This window comes from Phacochoerus africanus, chromosome 5, assembly GCF_016906955.1.
Source record: "Phacochoerus africanus isolate WHEZ1 chromosome 5, ROS_Pafr_v1, whole genome shotgun sequence".
Lineage (NCBI taxonomy): Eukaryota > Metazoa > Chordata > Mammalia > Artiodactyla > Suidae > Phacochoerus > Phacochoerus africanus.
The window spans coordinates 536783-553443 of NC_062548.1; the positions used below are offsets into that span (position 1 = coordinate 536783).

Here is a 16661-nt window from a genome sequence, read left to right on the forward strand (position 1 = left end):
TATTTATTTGGCTGCTGTGACCTGAGCCACAGGAGTAATACCACCAGACCCTTAACCCATTGCACTACCAGGGAATACTTCTTTTGGTTATTTTAAAATTGGTTTTTAGTTTTCTTATTGTTGAGTTTTAAGAGTTCTCTGTATATTTTAGTTTTTGTATATTTTGTTTTTGATTAAATATGGTTTTTTGGGCAAATATTTTCTCCCAGTTAGTGGCTGTCTTATTCTCTTGACAATGTCTTTTACAGAGGAGAAATTTTTAATCATAGTGAAATCTATCTTATAGATTTTTTTCTTTCATGAATCATGCCTTTGGTGTTTATCTGAAAAGTCATTGCCACGGAGTTCCCATCATGGCTCAGTGGTTAACGAATCCGACTAGGAACCATGGGGTTGCAGGTTCGACCCCTGGCCTTGCTCAGTGGGTTAAGGATCTGGTGTTGCCGTGAGCTGAGGTGTAGGTTGCAGACTCGGGTCGGAACCCGAGTTCCTGTGGTTCTGCTGTAGGCTGGCGGCTGTAGCTCCGATTAGATCCCTAGCCTGGGGACCTCCATATGCTACCAGTGTGGCCCCAGAAAAAGACAAAAAAAAAAAAATTAAAAGAAAGAAAAAGCCATTGCAAAATCCAAGGTCATCTAGATTTTCTCTTACATTATCTTCTGGGAGTTTTATAATTTCGAGTCCTACATATAAATCTAAGGTCTATTTTAGTTAATTTTTGTGAAGGGTTTAAAGTCTGGGTCTAGACTAATTTTTTTTACATGTGGATGTCAGCTGTTCCAGTACCATTCTCTAATGTGTTCCACTGATCTATTTGTCTCTATTTGCCAATACCCCCAGTGTATTTTGGGGCTCTATTGTTTGTTGCATATATGTTTATAATTGAGCTATCTTCTGGGTCAATTGACTCTTTTATCATTATATAATGGCCTTTGTCTTGAGTAACAATTTTTGTATTAGTCTATTTTGCCTGATACTAATATAGTTGTTCCTATTCTTTTTTTTGACTACTGTATGCATGGGCTATCTTTTTCCATTATTTTACATAGAACTGATTTATACTTTGACTCAAAAGTGAGTCACCCACAGCTCAATGATGGTATGAGAAATCAAGGCAGTTTACAAAGTAAATCTGTCTTAGGTCTGGGTCTCTACAGTATACTTCCATTATGTAAATTAGAGAAATGGGCACAAGTGACCTATACTGACAGACTCAGGGAGTTACCCTTGGGAGGGAGTGGGTGCAAAGAGCACAAGGGCTTTGGAGGGCTACCTGCCCTCATCTGCTTTCTTATCTGGATGATGGCTGCTCAGTGTATTCAGTTTGCAAATACTCAGCCAGTGGACACCTGCTTGCACTCCTCTGTGTTTGTGCTATACTTCACAAACACTTCAGGGTAAATAAAACAAACCATGATTCCTTAAGAGATGAACAAAAGGGACTGTGGTGTGTGACCAGGGATTCCTATTTGTCCCTCATAGAGGCCCATGACGGGGTGTGCTCATGGTATCCATGCAGGGAGGTCTTTTCTGTAAGTGAGGTGCTGTGGCACTGCCTTTTGCTTGCTTAGGAGAAGGAGTTCTGGGGGGCGGGGGGAGGGGAAGCAGAGAAACTCCACTCCAGGGACCTAGGCTTACAAAGGCAAGTTCACAGGTGACCAAGAGCCAGTATGCTTGCCCACAAGAAACTCGATAAAATGATAACACAAAGTTCTTCCAGCTTTGCTGTTTGGACACAACTGAAAGTTGGGCACAGAGGTGAACCTGATGGCATCCCATACCTGCTAAAACTCCATGCCAGGTAATGCTAGAACGTAGGCATATCTGTTTTCCCAGGAGGCTCCCACAGGCAGGAGGCAGGCCAACACCTGGACATGGCAGGCAAAGGCATCTCATTAATGTGCTCCAAAAAGCACTCCTGAGAGGCAGGGCTTCCGGTTACCTAACTGTGTTCAGTGTGTACAGAAGTGGACTGTATGTGAGAATTATGCACTTTCCTGAACGCAAATTTTATTTTCATAAAAAGTTGACTTAAAACCACACTTATCAGGAGTTCCCGACGTGGCTCAGTGGTTAACGAATCTGACTAGAACCATCTAACAAACCATGAGATTGCGGGTTCGATCCCTGGACTTGCTCAGTAGGTTGAGGATGCGGCATTGCCGTGAGCTTTGGTGTAGTTGCAGACGAGGCTTGGATCCCGAGTTGCTGTGGCTCTGGCGTAGGCCAGTGGCTACAGCTCTGATTCAACCCCTAGGCTGGGAACCTCCATATGCCGCTGGAGCAGCCCAAGAAATGGCAAAAAGACAAAAAAAAAAAACCACAAAAAACAACAAAAACCAACAAACCACACTCATCACAGGACAAAGGCCAGTTCCATGGCATCCCAGACCTTGGCGATGACAGTGCCAGCGAGAATGACATTAGCAACAGTCATCTGTTTAGTGCCTTATGCATGCTGGCTATCCAGGGCTTGGTGAAGCTTTAGTAGAACCTTGGAGCAAAGAACTATCACCTCCAAACCAGGGGAGGCAAACTGAGGCTCAGAGAGGTTAGGTCAGGCAAGGTAAGTCAGCTACAAGGGGACGATTCGGCCAAAGGCCTGTCTCCTAGCTGGTGCCAGAGACTGTCTGTTTCCAGCTCTGGTAACCTGCCGAGGTGGGGGAAAAACCACTGAAGAGCGATGCAAGAGGTGGGGGGAATGGGAACATTCCCTCTTGGAAAGGAAGACTGAGTGAAAGGCTTTTTAGTGCCAAGGGCCCCCTCTCACAGGCTCCCAGCTTCCCAGGATCCTACCCACTTGGGAGGCTGCCACTCCACCTGTGAAAGGGAGCACATTTGCAAGGACACAAAGCACGGTGAAGGATAGGGAAGGCCTCGGTGTCTGTGCCTGTGCAAACCAAACACCTCCACAGGCAGGACTGGGCAGTGGCTACAGTGCACTACACACACAGAGGGTGGCAAGGGCAGGCATCCCCACCTGAAAAGGCACCTGTCCCGCCCAGCCCACTGCCCATGCCCCCTCCTCTTGGGAGGGGGTTTCTTCCAGATCTGTTGCATGCTCTCTTATCAACATGTTCCAGGGGGCTGTTGTGGTGACAGGCCAGTAGGGAAAGAAGATTCCTATTAGCTACTAGGAAAAACAAGTCTCTTGAATGTAAGTCTCAAACTGAACATGGATCCACACTACTAGAATGGGATGGGTGGAGGACTGTCAGAGAGAGGGGCCTCTCACTGACTCTGAGGCAGGGGAGACTCTAGGTGGAGGGAGGAGTCCTGAGGAGATAACAGGGCAGAAGGACCTTGACCTCAGACAGCTTCCCTGAGGGAAGCACTGAGATTTGGGTGAAATGACTCCGACCTGACTGGCGGGTGGCAATGTCCCTGAAATCAACTCTGACCTGACGGCGGGTGGCAGTGTCCCTGAGACTTCCTGTTCCCTCAGACAGGATCTGTCTCCAATGACCACACAAGCAATCACTGGGCCGGGCTCATTGTGCTTTTAACACATTCTTGCAGATGAACATGGTTTTGTGTCAACAAACAAGTCATCCCTGTTGCCCGCATCCATTCATTCCTGGGTTCAGACAGCAAAGGATCCCACGTTATCCAAATCTCTTTGCTTCCTGGTCAGGGAAGGGTGGAGGCAATGTGCTCTCACTGCCACGCTGCTGGTCCGCCCACCACAGTAGGCACCCCCTACCTGCCCTTTGCCTCCCCCTACCCCCACCCGCCCTTCCACCCCCCACCCCTAAGGTGCCCCCCCCCAGGTTGCTTCTAGTTCCCACCACCAGGGTTAATGACAGGCTGGAATTACAGTGTGTTGCTGGACCCACAGTTATCTGGAGCAGGGGGTCAGGGCAGCCACAGAGAACAAGTCTTGTGCTTTGTCTTTTTATTATTCTTTATTTACCGGTCCTACCAACATGACCCTTTACCCAGGCCCACCATTCCTATGTGCACTGGCTTTTATAGACATTTGCACCATATGTCTGTGTCCCAAGTAGTGCCTGATTTCTTCTTTCTAATCCTTTTTCCATGCTGTGCCTCATTTTTTCAGAATCTGAAGGCATTTTTGTTTGTTTGGGTCTGTGTAAAGGTTCCTTGGCAGGAGGACATGCATATGATCTTAAAATAAAGACAACATTCTGACACTAAGGTAATGCACAGAAAAAAATACAGTACTCAGACATCATTGCAAATAAATACCCCATACAGATGAAGTTTTCGTAAATGTAACATTATTCCTTATGAATCAACACTGTAAGATAAGGTAAAAATAGGGGTCCTTACAACTAGGAATAAGAAATGCTATTCCAGGAAACAGAATCTTTTATTTTTGCTACTTATATTATTATAATTTGTCCTGCATTTTAGAGGAGGGAGGACACTTTTTCTTCTTCCTCCGAGAGTACCAATTTGACCATTCGCACAACCTCACTCAGCAAATCAGGATGGGACGTAGACCTGGTTTGCTAAGGAGCTTTAGAGAGTTCTGTTTCCTGAAATTAACAGTGATTAGTTACACCGAGCAAGAAGATACAGGAAGTCTCTTTCTCACATTTGCAAAGAATACTATGGCTAGCCCTCATCCCACTGCATGAGGCCGGCAGTGCCGGCTCCCCTGCCGCTTGCCCCCCTCTTCACAAACATGGTGTGTGGTGTTCACACAGCTTGTTCAGCTTGTCCCATAAAGTCCATTTGGTTCCCAAAGCACACTCAAGGTTTGTATTCACTTTCATTTTCTGAGCCCCTGAATTTGCAAGGATCTGCACAGTAAAGAATCACTGACTAACAGAATTTTGCACAATTGCTGTTTTCTTTCCCTCAATGAAGATGCCCAGGTTCAGCTTTGAAGGTGTGTGCCTGTTCACACCGATTGGTCCACACTGGCCTTCAACTTTCCCAACTAGCTCTTCACTGTCTGTTTTAGAGAATAAACTATGCTGGGACACCTCCCTTAACTGATGAAGGCACTACTGGCAATGATTACTAACAAAAAGGTGTTGAAATAGAACACCCTAAAAATCGACGACTGTAGAATTTTCTAAGTGTACCACAATTTGGCACAACAACCAGAGTAACAAAACAATTCCAATTTGGAATTTCACTGGTACAGTTGTATAAAATTCTGTTAATCAGTCATACTTCACAATGTCCTAAAACCCAGAAAATTCTGGAATTTGTAGGTAATACTACTCATTCAATAATTTATCTTTTTTGTTTTCAAGTGCCTTTTACTGTTTAACCAGAGCAAAGGTCAAGTTTTCTTCTTGTTACATTGAACTATTCCTAAGAATAATAATAATACAATATGAAAAACCCCAGAATCGCAATACCCTGGATTTCTTAATGAACATGGCATTTAAAATCTGTAATTTCAAACATGAACCACAATGCCGTGGAATCTAAAAGGCTGCTGAACCACAGCGTGGATGCACTTAGCCTGGCTCCTCGCTGGGCTGAAGCCTTCATCTAAACAGTCTGGAGCTACACGCTAGGAGGACACGTCTGTGCCACGTGCTGATGTGAGATCAACACACCGTTGGGAGCTAAGTTGGAGCACTACAGGACCACAAGACAGAGTACGGCATTGGAGACCATCTCTATGTCAGGGATTAAGGAAGCAAATATAATATCAAAATATCAAAAGTGCACAGGTTGATCGGATAAAAATGGAGTATCTGTAAGAGGGATACCCCAGTGGTGAGTATTTCTAGAGGGTTCCTAAGCAAGCCTGGTGGTCGCTGTCCAAGCAGGTTCTTCAGCCCATGTACAAAGGCCTTTCCAAGCAGCAGCTGGCGGCATTCTCAACATTAAAGCTTTTATTTTCCTCTGCCATTAAAAACTCGGGGAATGCTATTTTGAAAAGAACTGCAGTGGTATCTCCAAAAATGTTTCTAAGTGGACTTTTAGGCTGCCCTTCCTTCCTCTGTGTGGGCCCACGAGAGAGGAGGGGAGGGGGCTGCAATGTGACAGGGCCAGCGGCCGAGTCCTCCCAGCAGCTACTCTACAGCTGAAAATGGGAGAAAACAAGACAGCATTAGAATCGGTCGCCCGTCAGACAACTAAAGCTCTCACCAAGCTGTGAGGGCCAGAGTGTGTTAGTTGGCAGCAGAGAAGACCTGCGTGTGTTAGAGGGGCCGCCGGCCCTGAGTGCCTCATGAAGACCCTTGACAAGTATGGAAAGCAGCTGCAGGCCAGGCTTGGCAAGGAGGCAAAAGCAGTGTGCCAGTGTGCAGGGCCAGCATGTAAGTCGTACGTGCAGAAGGGAGATGGCCTGACACCATCTCAAGTGGGAGGGGAATCCAAGACCTGATGTCCCATCTGCAAAGCAGCATGGAGCAGGAGACAGGCCTACAGAAGGGCACAGGTGGTCCATCCTGCCTATTTTCACTCCAGCCATTGGCCAAACCCAAGATGGCCTGGGCAGCACCTGGAGTCTGGTAGGAAGGGGCTGACACTGGGGAACTAAGGGGAAGAGTGGAATGGGGACAGACAGCTGCATCAGAGGGAATGCAAACCCCCCTCTGAGCCCGAGAGAGGAGGCAAGGAGCCATTCAGGGAGACTGCAGCCTCATGGCTGGTGCCCCCATGGATGACAAGGAGAGAAACATGGAGAGAAGTTCTGCTGCTAAACCTCTGGTGTGGGTGCCCCTCTGAGAACGGGGCAATCCTAAGCCTGCCTTTCCTGCCTGTCCCCACCCCTGGAACTACACTGACTATCAAGAACCATATTCCTCCAACTGTGAATCCCAGAACCAGCCCTGGGTCCACACAAGGCTCCTTTCCCACATCAGGCTGGGCTTCAGCTCCAGCTGTGAGATCCAGCCCCTTGTTTCGCCCTGACCCACTAGCAACTCAGGCTCAGGCTGGGAGCCCTCAGATCCCTGTTTCTTACAGGCTAAAGCTTTCTGGGAGGAAGGCCTAATAATAGGCAGAGGGTGAAAGAATCTAGCTGAGGGCCAGGGACACCCTAAGTACAACAGGATGGGCTTTCCATGACAGAGGTCTGGCCAGCGGCTGGAAGTTTTTCTCATTGAAAAAACCCAGGTCTCTGGCCTGCCTATTTGTCACCTTGTAGGCCACTAGACAAGCGTACAGATCTCAGAAAGAGAAGCTGAGGCTGCTGAGCCCTGGTCTCGGGGTGTGGTTACCTGTGCCTTGCAAGCACGATGACTGGCACCCAGCGCATGTGTGTGCCTGAGCTAGAGGATGTGGGGCTCAGGGCTGCTCTTTCTCTGAATCTGGGGGAAGAAATTCTGTAATTCTGTCTCAAATGTGACTTGCATCGAGATGCTGCACAAACTAAAAAGCAATTCTCTCCATTATCTGTGCCAAGCACAGAGTGTCCTCCAAGGCTGCATCTGGGATCCAGGCTGGAAACTCTAACACTGTTGTCTAGGTGCCAGGGCAGTACAGTTGCATTAGACACATGCGGGGGAACATGCAAGTTTCAATGCAGGATCTGCCCCTCTCAGTGAGAGTCAATGGCACCTGGGCCCTGGGAAGCCAGGTTTTTTTCAAGGACATGTGGCTCCAACCCTCCCCCCTGACCCCCCCTCCCCCTCCCACCAAGAGAGCAGCTGCTGTGAAGGGTGGTCTCGAGGGGTGAGAAACAGACACAAAGCTTGCAGTGTCCAGATGGAGCAGTAGGCTGTCTAGGCCAAATTCTTCCCCTGTGCATCAGTCAGTTAAGACCAGCCTAGCACCATGGTCCTGCTGCTGCCAGGTTAGTTGAGGTGAAGCGGACAGGTGACGTGCGGCAGGTTAGCTGCAGCGTGTGACCTCATGGCCCTAATCGCAGTAAATGTTATACTTCTCGCCACAGAGCACCTGGGCAGCAAGCCCAGCACCCTCAGCCCTGTCACTTGCACAGGCACAGGTGTGACTTACGCTCGGGGTGCCAGGCTTGGCCTTGGAGTTGGCCTTGGCACGGCCTCGCCGGGTCTGCTCATGGTCCAGCTCAAGCAGCTCCAGCCGCTGGGTCAGTGCCAGCTTTTGCTGGATGGCCATGCGCAGCAGAGAGTTGAGTGTCTTCTTCTCATCCTCGGCGGCTGCCAATTGCCGCTGCATCTCATCCAACTGTGTAATGTACTCATCGCACCTGTAGGAGGTGATAGCACAGCTGAGAGACCTGGGAGAGCCAGCAAAGCATGTGACCATGGCCCCCATGCTGAGGGTGGGGGATCTCAATGGGGTTCACCCGCTCATTGGTCTAGAAGCGAAGAGGAAATGCCCCTCCGAGGTTCAGTTTTCTCTTGGGGGCTCTTGGAAGCCAGTTTTCACTAAAGGAGGTGATGGCTGCCATCCAAGGCCTCCAGGTGGCACAGGGGAAGGAGACTGGAGTGAGATGTCACATGGCTCTCAGGATATGGGGATAAATACAATGGCAGAACTTGGCTTGTTCTCAGAACAAGGTACTTAGTAAGTCTGAGACAAACGGCCCATCAGAGCCTGGGAAAAGCACATGTAGATGCCATAAACAACCTCATTTTGGCATCTGCTGAACTGTACCATGTACCCCCAACCTGGGTAAGGAGCTGGGAGACAAACACCTTTTTCTGGGTCTGTCCCTGAAGGAGGGAAGGAGTGGAGCCTGGGTGGAGGGGGTGGTGGACACACCCATCCCACACCCCTCCCCACCAAGGTCAAGGGCCATTTTAGCAAGTTTGAACCCTTGTCCAGAGGTCTGCCATCTCAGCTCCATCTGAGAAGTCAAGCCTTTAAATAAGACAAGTTGAAACTGACAGAACACTGTAAGCCAATTATAATGGAAAAAATAAAAACCATTAAAAAAGGAACAAATTAATAAATGAAAAATAAATAAATAAGTAAATAATGAAACAAGTTGAGGAAGTAGGGCTGGACACACTATGTATGAGGAACTAAGACCTTTCCCTACCACTTTGCCCACAAGGAGAGAAAGCTTCCAGAAAGGCCTGAACATTTCTTCGTCTTTGCCCCTCTCCTCCCACATCACTGAAATGCAAGGAGTGCCCAGCATCTGGACACTAAGCCAGGAAGGCCCTGAACTCAGTTCCAAGCCTGTTTAAACAAGAGCCTCAGCCTCCCAGCCCTTGAGGACACACCAGGACTACCCAGGGGACACTCCCCTGGTGCCCACTTGACAGTGGCCAGCAGATGGCGCCATGCCCTTCCAAGTAGGGAGTTACCAAGACTGGCCCCAAAGTAGCCTCCAGCTCTGCACCTCCCCAGGCTTCCTGGCCACAGAACTGGCCTAAAGAGAGACACTGCCTGCCTCTCCTGCAAACTCCAACTGGTGGGGTCGGGGGGAGCAGTGGGAACCCACCACTACCAGGAGGGGAGTCTTTCTTCTAAATCTGCAAACTTCCACCAAGCTCTGGGGGGCAAACTCCTCATGTGCCAGTTACTGGCCCCAAACCCAGCTCACGTAACTTGCCCACTTGCCTGTTTCCCATCAAAGCTCATGCCTCAAGCCTGGCCACTAGGGACTTGCCTGCTTAGTCTTTTGTTTCCAACTTTCTCATCGTACATGTAGAGACAAAACTGGGGCCCTAGCTTTTCACGAATAGCACAAATGGAATTTCCCACAGGGCCAGGCTCCTGGGCTGCGGAGCAGGGACAAAACAGTAAGTGTTACCTGGTGGCAAACATGGCACGCAGCGAGGAGAAGGTGGCTGCGTCTTCCTTGAGGGCCTTGAGCTCATTGCGCAGCTTCATCATGGTCTCGGTCACCATGGCCTTCTCATTCTCATACTTGCTCTTCAGGTTGGCAAGGGCCACCTCTGCTGTCTAAAGGTCAGAGAAGCAACAAATAGGCAGGTGAGAGGCGTGAGAAGGGGTCTGCTGCCTCTGCCTCAGTGGGTGCCACAGACCGAGGCCCCGACCAGCCCTGGGCCCTCCAAGGCACCAGCCCCTCCACACAGCACTGAGGGGAGGTTTTCCTTCAGTAGCAGGACAGGAATGGGATGGGAAGCCAGGGAGGTGAGGAATTGCCCACCCACCTGCCCACGTGCTAGACCCCAAGTGCCATGCACACCTGCTTATTGGCCTTGAGCACGGTGCGCAGTGTGGTGATCTGCTCCCGCTTGGTGCTGAGCAGCGACTTTAGCTTCAGGATCTCTTCCATGAGTGCCTCGCGGTCCTTGTCTGCAGCTGGGCCCAGCTCCTGCGAGGCCAGGCGCTGGCGCGACAGCTCTGTGGTGCGATCCACGGCTGCCTGCAGGTGCCTGATCTGGTCACGGATGATGGCGATCAGGTTGTAGATGTTCATGGGCTCCCGGCGTGGGTCACTCAGGGGCGAGGGCAGTGAGGAGCCAGGTGAGGGGCTGCTGTCCCTGGCCTTAGCCTCTGTGGCTGGTGGCCCCTTGGGTAGGACAGGTGAGTGGCGCCCACGGGCCTCAGGGCTGCAGTTGCCAGCACCAGCTGGACCCTCACGGTAGTAGTCCAGCACCACCCGGGTGGGCGTCTCATTGTTGCACATGCACACATGGTGGTAGAGGTTGGCCAGCTCCTCGCTGAAGGTCACCAGCTCGTCCTGGGCCACGCTCAGGCTGCCCTGCGTCTCGCCTGCGACGTCACTCACCTTCTTCAGCTCCGTCTGCAGCCGGGCCAGGAGCTCGCGGTCCTGGCGGCTGGCCTTCTCCAACAGGGAGACCTTCTCGGTGAGGGCCTGGCTCTGGGCCTCATGCCGGCCCTTCTCCTCTTCATACTGTGCCTCGCTGGCCTCATGTGTACTACGCAGGGCCTTCAGCTGCTCCCGGAGCTCACCCGCCTCTGCCAGGGCCACGCGGTACTTGCAGGCCAGGATCTCGGGTCCATTGATGTCAACCTCATAGTAGTCGCCATCCTCATGGCTGTCTCGTTCCTTCTCGCTGTCCAGGGCTGTCCGCCGCTCCTTGGTGGCCTGCAGGCGCCGCAGAGCACTCAGGTTCTCTGTAAGGCGGCTCACCTCCTCATGCTGCTCTGACAGGGCCCCTCGCACCTGCTCCAGCTGCTTCTGTGTGTCCTGCAGTGTGGCCAGCAGGCCCACCTTCTCCCGCTCCATCTGCAAAGGCACAGAAAGGGCCCATCAACAGCCCATAGGGGTCCCTGCTCCCAGAGGATCTCTGGATGGTCCCAGCAGTGACCCCACCCATGCCACAACCATCACCCTGTTGGCCTGTGGAGTTGTCACATGTTGGGCTATGATGCCTCTTCCTCCTGCCCAGATGCTTGCAGGGCTGAGCCCCTCCTCAGAGACACACAGCGAACCAAGGGGCTGTGGTACAGATCCTAGGAACTGTCAACTGGGGCGGGAAAACCTGTTGTGACATGTCTACAGGACACAGCAAAGGAAACTATACCTGGGCACCTCAAAGGGTCTCAGAAAACCTCTGGTGGTACCCAAACTTCAATCTTGTACCCAGAAACCTCCTAATTACCTTCCACCCATAATGCTGCAGTTCCACTTAAAGTTAACAACGCAGAATTTAAAGTAATATAAGTAAAAGAAGGTGCATAACATTGACAAAGTATCAGGCAAGTGCTGTCCCAGTGGTCGGCAGGCAGGTCTGGCCACACCATGGGGGACCAGATGGTAGTGGGGATGGTGCACTTGCGCCCAGGGCTCTGACGAGACCTGGGTGGGTGGGATCCTGGCGCCACCCACCCACTCACCTGCATTAGCTGCTGCTTCAGCTTCTGGATCTCGGAGATGTTGAGCTCGCTGAGGAGGTCAGAAACCAAGCTGGAGGAGGGCGGGACAAGGCCGTCCTTGGTGGGCGTGGAGGTCTTGTTGTCCAGTGGCAGCTTGGCCAGGCCACCATGCTCGAAGCCATTGGCCAGGGCCTCAGCGTCATCACTGAGCTTAAGGCCGTCCAGGGAGACGTGCAGGTGGCTGGTGTAGAGGGAGTCGTTGATGCTCATGTAGTGCGACAGCTCCTTGCGCAGGTTATTCTTCTGCTCCCGCTCTGTCTTCAGCGTCTCCAGCGTCTCCTCCAGCTGCCGTTCGGAGATCTCCTTGAGCCGGATGGCATCCTCCAGCTGGCTGTTGAGGTATTCGGTCTCTTCCTCCAGACGCTTGATCTCATGCTTGAGGCCCTCGAACTCCACCTGTGAAGAGAGGGCCACCCTCTCCTAAGCACAAGGGATAGGAAGAAGCACCAGCGTGCTGACTGCACAGCTGGGAGGAGGCTCAGCCCACGCCTGGGACACATGTGCATATGTGTGAGCAGTGGAAAAGCATGGGACCTGCTCAGCACCACAGACGCTGTGGAAATGAGAACACTTCCCTCGCTGTCAACTTGTTAGGTGACTTAAAATGTTATCAAGTATATACTGATTTTTCCCCCTTTTGTTAACACCAAAGCTCTTATCTCTGCAAGTCTGTGAGAGCACTATTTTTGGCCACGCCCAAGTCCCCAGGCCAAGGATCAAACAAACCCACACCACAACAGTGACCTGAATCGCTGCAGTGACAAATGCCAGATCCTTAACCCACTGCACCACTAGAGAACTCCAAGTGTATACTGATTTTAAATTCTATAAACTACTTAATTAATACTAAAAGTTGATTAAATATATTAAGATACATAAAATATGTATCTAGATGTGCACTACAACCACAACTAATCATATTTCAAAACGAAGGAACTAAAGCTCCCACTGAAGTAGGATGTGCCTTGGCTGCACATAGAACCCATCCTGGGAGAGGCCCACTCAGGAGCACAAGAGGCAGACAGAAGCCACAGTTGCACCTGCTGAAACTATATTTGCAGGTGGACAAAGAAACAGCAGATAGAAACTGATGCTTGATATGGGGGATCAGGGTCTATAGGCAATGTTGAACAAATTTATAATCCTATAATATCTGTGCAAGAAACAAGCAGCAAACCCCTTAGAGGCAGGACTGAGAGGGTCTCTGTTGATCAAAGCCTGGGGCAGGGGAACACCAGGGAGGGGCCAGACTCCACCACGTGCCACCAGGGCCTGTGTGTGACTGCACATGAGCATAGCGTCAGGGGGCCAGCTGTGAGGCCAGAGGCAAAGCTCCTGTGCCTATGTTCCTGGGAGGAGATCCACTCCCTGCTGGGTGTCACAGGCACAGAAGCTCTGCTCAGCATAAACACACGGGCCCACACTTCCTTGCGCAGGACTGAAACACCCAGGTCCTTGATGTTTGAGGTTCCGGGGATAAAGGTCCCACAAGTCTGCACCTTGTAGGGCTGTGGTTCTTGAAGAAGTAGGTGGCAGGGGCTGGCCTTGAGAGGCTTGAGTGCCCAGAACCACCTGGGTGTCCTATCACAGGCAGAGGTGACCCTCCTGTCCTGTCTCAGATGGGGGTGATCCTTCTGTCCCCATCCTGTCACAAGTGGGTAGATGTGACCTTCTTGTCCTACTCCTGTCCCTGGTGGAAGTGATCCTACTTGTCTCGTTGCTGGGGTTACCCAAGGGCATGAGGTGACAACACGGGCATCTCCACACTGCTCCTCAAGACCCACCTGGCTTCACCCCAAGACCCAGGACCACATGAGGGACCACCAAAGGGGGCTGGCAAACCTGAGACAGTGGGAGGAGTGAGTGCACTGACAGCTCTAGGGTCCCACAGGACACAGGGACATCTGTGGCCTCCATGGGCACTCAAGAGGTGACAAAGCTGGACACCCAGCCTCTGGGGGTTTTTGGTGTCACCTCTTTATCACTTCCATTCCCCCCCATTTTTGCTGGCTGGGACATCTTGGCCAGGCCAACTGCCAGCCAAGAGTGTAGCCAGAGACCTTGTTTTTCTGGTTGTGGAGGGGCTAGGCCCTGCTGCCACACACGGGGTCTGCAGCGGCATGTCGCCCTTGGCTGGATTGTGTGGGAGGAGGGAGGGAACATCTTCTAACATGGAGACAGACAAGTGAGGGTCAGGCCAGGGCTGCGGCCCAGAGCCAACCCACCTGGCCCACCCACCTGGCCCAAACACTCACCTGGTTCTGCCTGAGCACAGACACCTGCTTTTGCAGGCTGATGTTCTCCTCCTCCAACTCCGAGTAGTCCTGCAGCAGGCGGGCCTCCCGGAACTTGTACTCCTTTATGTCATCCCGAAGGCGGCCCCGCTGAATCTCCACGTTCTGGTTGATCTGCCAAGAGGAAGGCAGGTATGAGTAGCCTGCCCTAGCTGGCCTCCCCTGCCCTGGGGCAGAGGGCGCTCAGTGCAGCCAGGCCCACTTGTGGTGGCCACATGGCCAGGACTTGGAATACCAGGCCTGCACCAGTGTCCGATGTGGCCACCTGACAGGGAGCATGGAGGTGAGCAGTGCAGGGTCACAGCCTCCTCTGACCCTTGGTTTCTTCACCTTTGAAATGGGGTCAAAAGTAGTTTTTTCCTCACATGCTGCTGGTAGTACGTACGGTGGTGCACTGCCGTGGCAAAAATCTGCAGCTACTCGACAATTCAGCACAGAGTTAACATCTGACCCAGCAATGTCCCTCCCGGGCAGGCACCGCAGAGAAACGAAAACACATGTCCACATAAAAACTTGTGCACAAATGTCCAGACGCTATCCACAATGGCATAAGTAGAAACAACCCAAGTGTCCACCAGCTGGTGATATAAAAACAGTATGTGGTACATTTATACAACTGGATGTTATTTAGTTATAATGACAAATGCTGTAACATGAGTGAAGCTTGAAAAAAATATTATGATCAAAAGAAAAGGTGTCAGTGGTCATGTATTATGATCCACTTTTACAAAACGTCCAGAGTAGGCAAATTCATAGAGCTAGAAAGCAGATCAATGGTTGCTGGGGGGAAGGGGAAAAATGGGATGGAGAATGATTGCTCATGGAGATTCTTTTTGGAGTGATGAATTATTCCAAAATTGATTTGGGAGTGGGATGGGGTTAGCAAATGTAAACTATTATATTTAGAATGGATAAGCAATGAGGTCCTGCAGTACAACACTTATGATTGGATATAGAACAGGATGGAAGATAATTGAGGAAAAGAATTTGTGTGTGTGTACATGACCAGGTCACTTTGCTGTACAGCAGAAATGGACAGAACACTGTAAATCGACTATACTTTAAAAAAATTTTTTTAAAGTTACATTTCTTGCCTATCTGAGTAAACTGCGATTCATACTTCATTAGCATTGTAATGCTAATAAAATGTTTGTATATTCGACAGTTAAAAAAAAATAAAATAAAATTAATTTGGGATAGTGGATAAATCAATAAATATACTAAAACCACTTTAAGTGGGCAAGTGGAAAGGATATGAACTATCTCAATAAAGCTGTTAAAAAAAAAAAAAAGTTGCCTTGAAGATTCAAGTATCACACGTGGAGGAAAGTGAGCGCAGACCTGCATTTACTGTGCAATCAAGACCAGCTGCTACTATGCGTCAGGTGCTGGGACCGGGTCCCTTGGCCGACCTTCTGAGCCATCCTCTACATTGTAGGGTGTGCAGCAGCAGCCTGAGCCCTGCCCACTGGATGCGCTCCCTCCCCTGCTGTGACAACTGAAACTATCTCCAGACATAGCCACTGTCCCCTGGAGGCAGAATTGCTCCCTAGACAAACTCTTCATCTCGTCCCACATCCCTGTTCCCATTGCTCCAAGCAGCCTCTTCCACATACCTGCAAAGATCTAATCCCCCAGGCCCAATGCCATCCTCCACCCCACCCCACCCCCGCCCCAGGGCTAGAAGTACTGTCACCCACTGGACCCTAACAGCTAGCTGTGTCCTCCTCTCCCAGCACACTGGCCTCTCTGCTGGTGCTGAGGTTTCTGGGAATCACATCCACGCACATGTTTTGTCAACAAGACGCCAAGATTCCATAGAAGTACACACACACACAACAGCATGTTGGGGTGGTGAAATGAACTAGGAATAGAAAGGAAAAAAAAGTACCAGAAAGGGGGAGAGTAATTGTATTACCTGTATTAAGTGCTCATGACAAAGCTCACTACCAAAATCTCCCCTCATAAGTGACCCAAGAAGGGACCCAACAGCTGATATCAGAAAAAACAGACACAAAGTTACCGACTGGAGAAATCCACGGCCCACTCACAAAGCAAAACTAAAACCACTGGGCCAAGTAAACAAAATAACACAGCGAGAGTGGCAACGTGGGGGAAACATATACTTACTTGCCTCCATTCACCTGGGAGGCAGTTGGAAATGCCCAACACAGTTCTACATATTGACTCTGGCCATTTCCCTTGTTTACCACCCGACTGACTGTGATGGTTAATTTTAGTGTCAACTTGTCTAAGCCTCTGCAGCCTGGTTTTTGGTGAAACGCCAGTCTAGATGTCGCCACGCAAGTATCTTTTAGATGAGACTGACATTTAAATTAGCAGACCCTTTTGAGTAAAGCAGATCATCTTTTTTGGTGGGGCCTTAGCCAAACAGCTGAAGTAAAAAAAAAAAAAAAAAAAGACAGCCTTCAGAATCCAGCTGTGACATAAATTCTTTCCTGGGTCTCCAGTAAGCAGGCACAACCCAGACATTTTGTACCTGCCAGCCCTGACAACTGAGTAAGCCCGCCCCTCTTCTCTTTGTGAGCGCGGGCGCGCACACACACCTTATGTCTGCTTTTCTGCAGACTAACACAATGACTGATGTAAGAATCATGCTTGGGAGTTCCCGTCGTGGCGCAGTGGTTAACGAATCCGACTAGGAACCATAAGGTTGCGGGTTCA

General features: G+C 50.4%; 1 protein-coding gene across 2 annotated transcripts in view; it reads right to left on the bottom strand.

The window, feature by feature from the left end:
- Positions 1-3886: 3886 nt before the first annotated feature.
- Positions 3887-16661, bottom strand: part of BICD2 (BICD cargo adaptor 2) — a 62139-nt gene continuing 49364 nt past the window's right edge. Inside the window, exons 3-8 of one of the 2 annotated variants that reach the window (XM_047779302.1) lie at positions 13938-14090; positions 11644-12078; positions 10025-11032; positions 9626-9777; positions 7897-8107; positions 3887-6016 (exon numbers count right to left, since the gene is read on the bottom strand). In XM_047779302.1, coding sequence (XP_047635258.1) covers positions 6011-6016; positions 7897-8107; positions 9626-9777; positions 10025-11032; positions 11644-12078; positions 13938-14090 — 1965 coding nt within the window. In that variant the 3' untranslated portion in view covers positions 3887-6010. Of the gene's footprint in view, positions 8108-9625; positions 9778-10024; positions 11033-11643; positions 12079-13937; positions 14091-16661 lie in introns of both variants that reach the window. The other variant, XM_047779301.1, reaches the window with a different exon arrangement.